Source organism: Notothenia coriiceps, unplaced genomic scaffold, assembly GCF_000735185.1.
Source record: "Notothenia coriiceps isolate Sejong01 unplaced genomic scaffold, NC01 NC01_scaffold00037246, whole genome shotgun sequence".
In the NCBI taxonomy this organism is placed as follows: Eukaryota; Metazoa; Chordata; class Actinopteri; order Perciformes; family Nototheniidae; genus Notothenia; species Notothenia coriiceps.
The window spans coordinates 2,349,655-2,353,611 of NW_011369947.1; the positions used below are offsets into that span (position 1 = coordinate 2,349,655).

Sequence of the window (3,957 nt, forward strand, 5' to 3'; positions counted from 1 at the left end):
ACAGCTAAGGGGGTTGTCGACCCTCCGCTTCGCGTCGGGCCGAACCACGCCCCTTAGCTGTGATATAATGAGCATATACCACGGCCTGTCGTGAGCTATTGCTTAAGTATATAATGCTAACAACGAGTGTGTGTGGTGCAGGTACGGCGTGTGTCTGATCGGGATAAAGAAGGACGACAACAAGAGCATCCTGCTGAACCCCGGCCCCCGCCATATCATGGCCGCCACCGACACCTGCTACTACATCAACATCACCAAGGAGGAGAACTCCGCCTTCATCTTCAACCAGGAGCAGAGGAAAGGCCGCCCAGCGGGGGGGCTTTACGGAGGACCCTCGCAGCTTCCTGTGCACAGCATCATCGCCAGCATGGGTGAGAGGCACAGGAGCATTACGGGACAAAAGGCCCCACATCACCTAAACTGGAGAAATATACACAGACTTAAAAGTTATTGTGCATCTCTTTGTAGTTTTCTGATCATGTATTTGTGTCTTTTTGGTATGTATCTAACTTTGTTTAATGTCCATTTGTAATTGTTTTGTTTTTTTTGTAGTTTTTGTGCAGTTATTTTGTGTTACTTTGTAGTTGTTAAAGGTCATTTTGCGATTGTCTTCCTCTGTTTTTAGCTTTCCTGCGTCTCTATGAAGTGATTTTATGTCTCTTTAAAGTTACTGTACTGTATGTCTTGTTGTATTTTTGTCAAGAAAATTGTTTCTGTATTAATTTTGTATATTCTTATAGTCTATGAATGTCACTTTTTAATTGTTTGTGGTCTTTTTGCAATTGTTTTGTGTGTCTTTAATGTCATTTTATGTCTCAATATGTGAGTGGGTGGGTATTTTTGTAGTGAATTTGCAGCTATTTCTATCTTTATGTGGTTGTTTCAGGTCATTTTTGGGCCTCTTTGTGGTCATTTTGAGCATCTTTGTATCATTCTGTGTCTCTGTGAGCTCTTTTTGTGCCTTTTTGTCATCTGGCACAGTGAGCTCTGCTGTGTCTCGTCAGGCATTCACTGAGGGATGAGTTGTTCCTTATGTGTGATATAAAGCTGGAGAGAATATAATTTACAGGCACTGTTGCCATGGATCTTCACAACACGAGTCCCCCTGATGGGGGTACACTGGTCCCGCCCTCAGTAAACGGAGCAGGGGGTCGCCGGCCGAGCATCGCTCCAGTTCAGGAGATCGCCGACTCCTCCTCCATTCTGCCATGTGACCTTCTCAGCGACCAATCAGAAGATGACTCTGTCTTCACAGATGAGAAATCTACTGAGTAAGGTTTCTGTTTGAACATTAATAATCAAACCTTAAAAACAAAATGACAAGGAGCAAATAATGCAGGCTATTAGATAATGATAACATCGACTTTGAATGCAGAAAGAATAGTTACCTGACTTTCAGTTTTCTCACGTTGCAGTTAGATTCCTTGTGTTGAAAATTACATTTGTACGTAGTTTCTTCTGATTACTTACAGTAACAGTTATTTTATTATGAATAACCTTTAAGTCTTTTTCTTCCAGTGATGAAAACGAACGAGTAGTTTAGAAGTTAAGTACAAATAGGATGTGCTTGTAACTTGCTTGTTGTTGTTACCTGTACATCTTATATAATCCTGCTTACTAGGGAAATACTGTGCTTTATCTACCCTTCATTTGTGCAATAGCTGTAATTATTTGTTACATAGCAGTTTAACATTTTACAAACAACATAAAATCTGTTTATACCTAGGGGCACATATCTCTGCACAAGTAACTTTTGCATTTTTAGTTGATGTAAATAAGTTTCACTTGTTTATAGTTCTACACATCAATTAATGAATGCTGTCCGATTTCTGATTGAGCCTAAAATAATTGAAACAACAGTCATTTAATATATGCTAAACCTGCAAAATGCAAATCAAATGAACAATCATATGTTATCTAAATTACTCTTGTAGTGTTTTCCCATTATGCAACCTAAGACTATCTTTACAAAGGAGACATTACCTGGTATCTTTCTTTGAATAGTTTGCCCAGCATGCAATAAAACCTGAGTGCACTGAAATCTTATTTCTAAAGGTCATATAAATGACTATAGGTGAATTCTAGGAAACTAGCTTTTTCTTTTGGTACTGGAAATCCTTTTTTAAACACAGTCTGTTTCCATGCAATGTGTCATTCAAGCTTTTTTGGATTTGTTTGCAGGTATGTGAAAGGTTATCCCCCCAACTCTCCGTACATCGGGAGCTCGCCCACCTTATGCCATCTGTTGGCAGAGAAAGCTCCGTTCTGCTGCCTACGACTGGACCAGGTGGGCAGTCGCTGTTCCAACTTAGTCACTCAATTACTTACTGCCTCCATCATTTCCTATCCTCCTCTCCCTCTGTCCTTCACGACTGAAACGCAAACCTAAAATACCTGTTTTGTTTTTTTGTTTCTTATGCAGGGTTGCAGGCACAACAGCTTTGAGGATGCTAAGGCTTATGGTTTTAAAAACAAGCTCATAATTGTGTCTGCTGAGACAGCAGGGAACGGTCTTTATAATTTTATCGTTCCTCTCAGAGCTTATTACAGACCCAGGAAAGAACTCAACCCCATTGTCCTGCTGCTGGATAATCCGTGAGTTCACCTTCACACACACACACACACACACACACACACACACACACACACACACACACACACACACACACACACACACACACACACACACACACACACACACACACACACACACACACACACACACATGCTCGCACACACACACACACACACACACACACACACACACACACACACACACACACACACACACACACACACACACACACACACACACACAAACACACATGCTCGCACACACACACATGCTCGCACGCACACACACACACACACACACACACATTCTCGCACGCACGAACGCACACACACACACACATGCTCACACACATACCATTTTTATTAATTTTAAAGGTCCTCATACCCATAAATGTCCTCACAGAATGGGTTGTTTTTCAAAACTTTGTCCCAATGAGTACAGGAAAACAAACACACACTTCTCAATATAATAGGGCAAGTGTCCACCAATGTAAAGTGCCTTAAGGGAATATTGAAGTTTATAAAATCAGATTATGGCTTTTATTTGCTACAGTAAAAGATTTGAAGTAACATTTGAAATAATATGATTTTTTTTTCATTATGTGAATGTAGTTATTTCGTAATTTTCTTAATTTTGGTGATGTGATTTTCAATTTCAAGATTTGTTTTAGTTCAGTTTAATGTATTGTTTCATGGCTTGCGTTTTCTATTACTTATAAGATCTTGGGACTATAGTGTTATAGCTTTAACATTGTATCCTTTATAGACTTGTGTTTCTTTGTCTGAAAATGGATAAACACGATCTACCAATCCTTCAATCAATGGCATACACACACACAAACACACACAATCTTTTCTTTCAACCTTTCACTCAGGGAAACATAATTTCTCTGAAAGCTTCCGTCGGTGTGGCACAAGACTGTGGAGGTGGAGGTCCATTGTTAGCCCTGATGTGAGGTTACTGCTGCTACTCACAGTGATTTGTGTTTTTGAGGGACAAAGACAAATAAAACGCTGCACTCTCCAGACAGAAACCATAGCAACTTGCATTGCCTTGAACCGCAATTCTACATATTGCTACAAGCAGAGAGAAGAAAGAAAAAAAAAGATGAAGTAAAATATTTCTTTGGAGAACACCGAGCGGGCTTTCATCAGCAACTCTGATGTGTCCCTTTTGAGTCCCCACATGCGAGCTCTCAGGACTCTCATAGAAACACACAAATAACAATAAACTCTCTGCCCCCCCACACATGCAGCTTTCCCTCCCCCCTTCCATCGGTCTCGCATAAATACAAACACCCACACACTTTCTATTTGAGCGCTTACGACATGCCTTGGGTATCGACAGATGCATGAAGAGTTGTTCTGTGTGTCGGGGCGGGG

At 40.7% G+C, this 3,957-nt stretch overlaps 1 protein-coding gene across 1 annotated transcript in view; it reads left to right on the forward strand.

Moving 5' to 3' along the window:
- Nucleotides 1-147: 147 nt before the first annotated feature.
- Nucleotides 148-3,957, forward strand: part of LOC104966274 (potassium channel subfamily T member 1-like) — an 11,928-nt gene continuing 8,118 nt past the window's right edge. The window contains exons 1-4 of the mRNA XM_010795456.1: nt 148-371; nt 1,070-1,271; nt 2,182-2,287; nt 2,423-2,595. Coding sequence (XP_010793758.1) covers nt 218-371; nt 1,070-1,271; nt 2,182-2,287; nt 2,423-2,595 — 635 coding nt within the window. The 5' untranslated portion in view covers nt 148-217. The remainder of the gene's footprint in view (nt 372-1,069; nt 1,272-2,181; nt 2,288-2,422; nt 2,596-3,957) is intronic.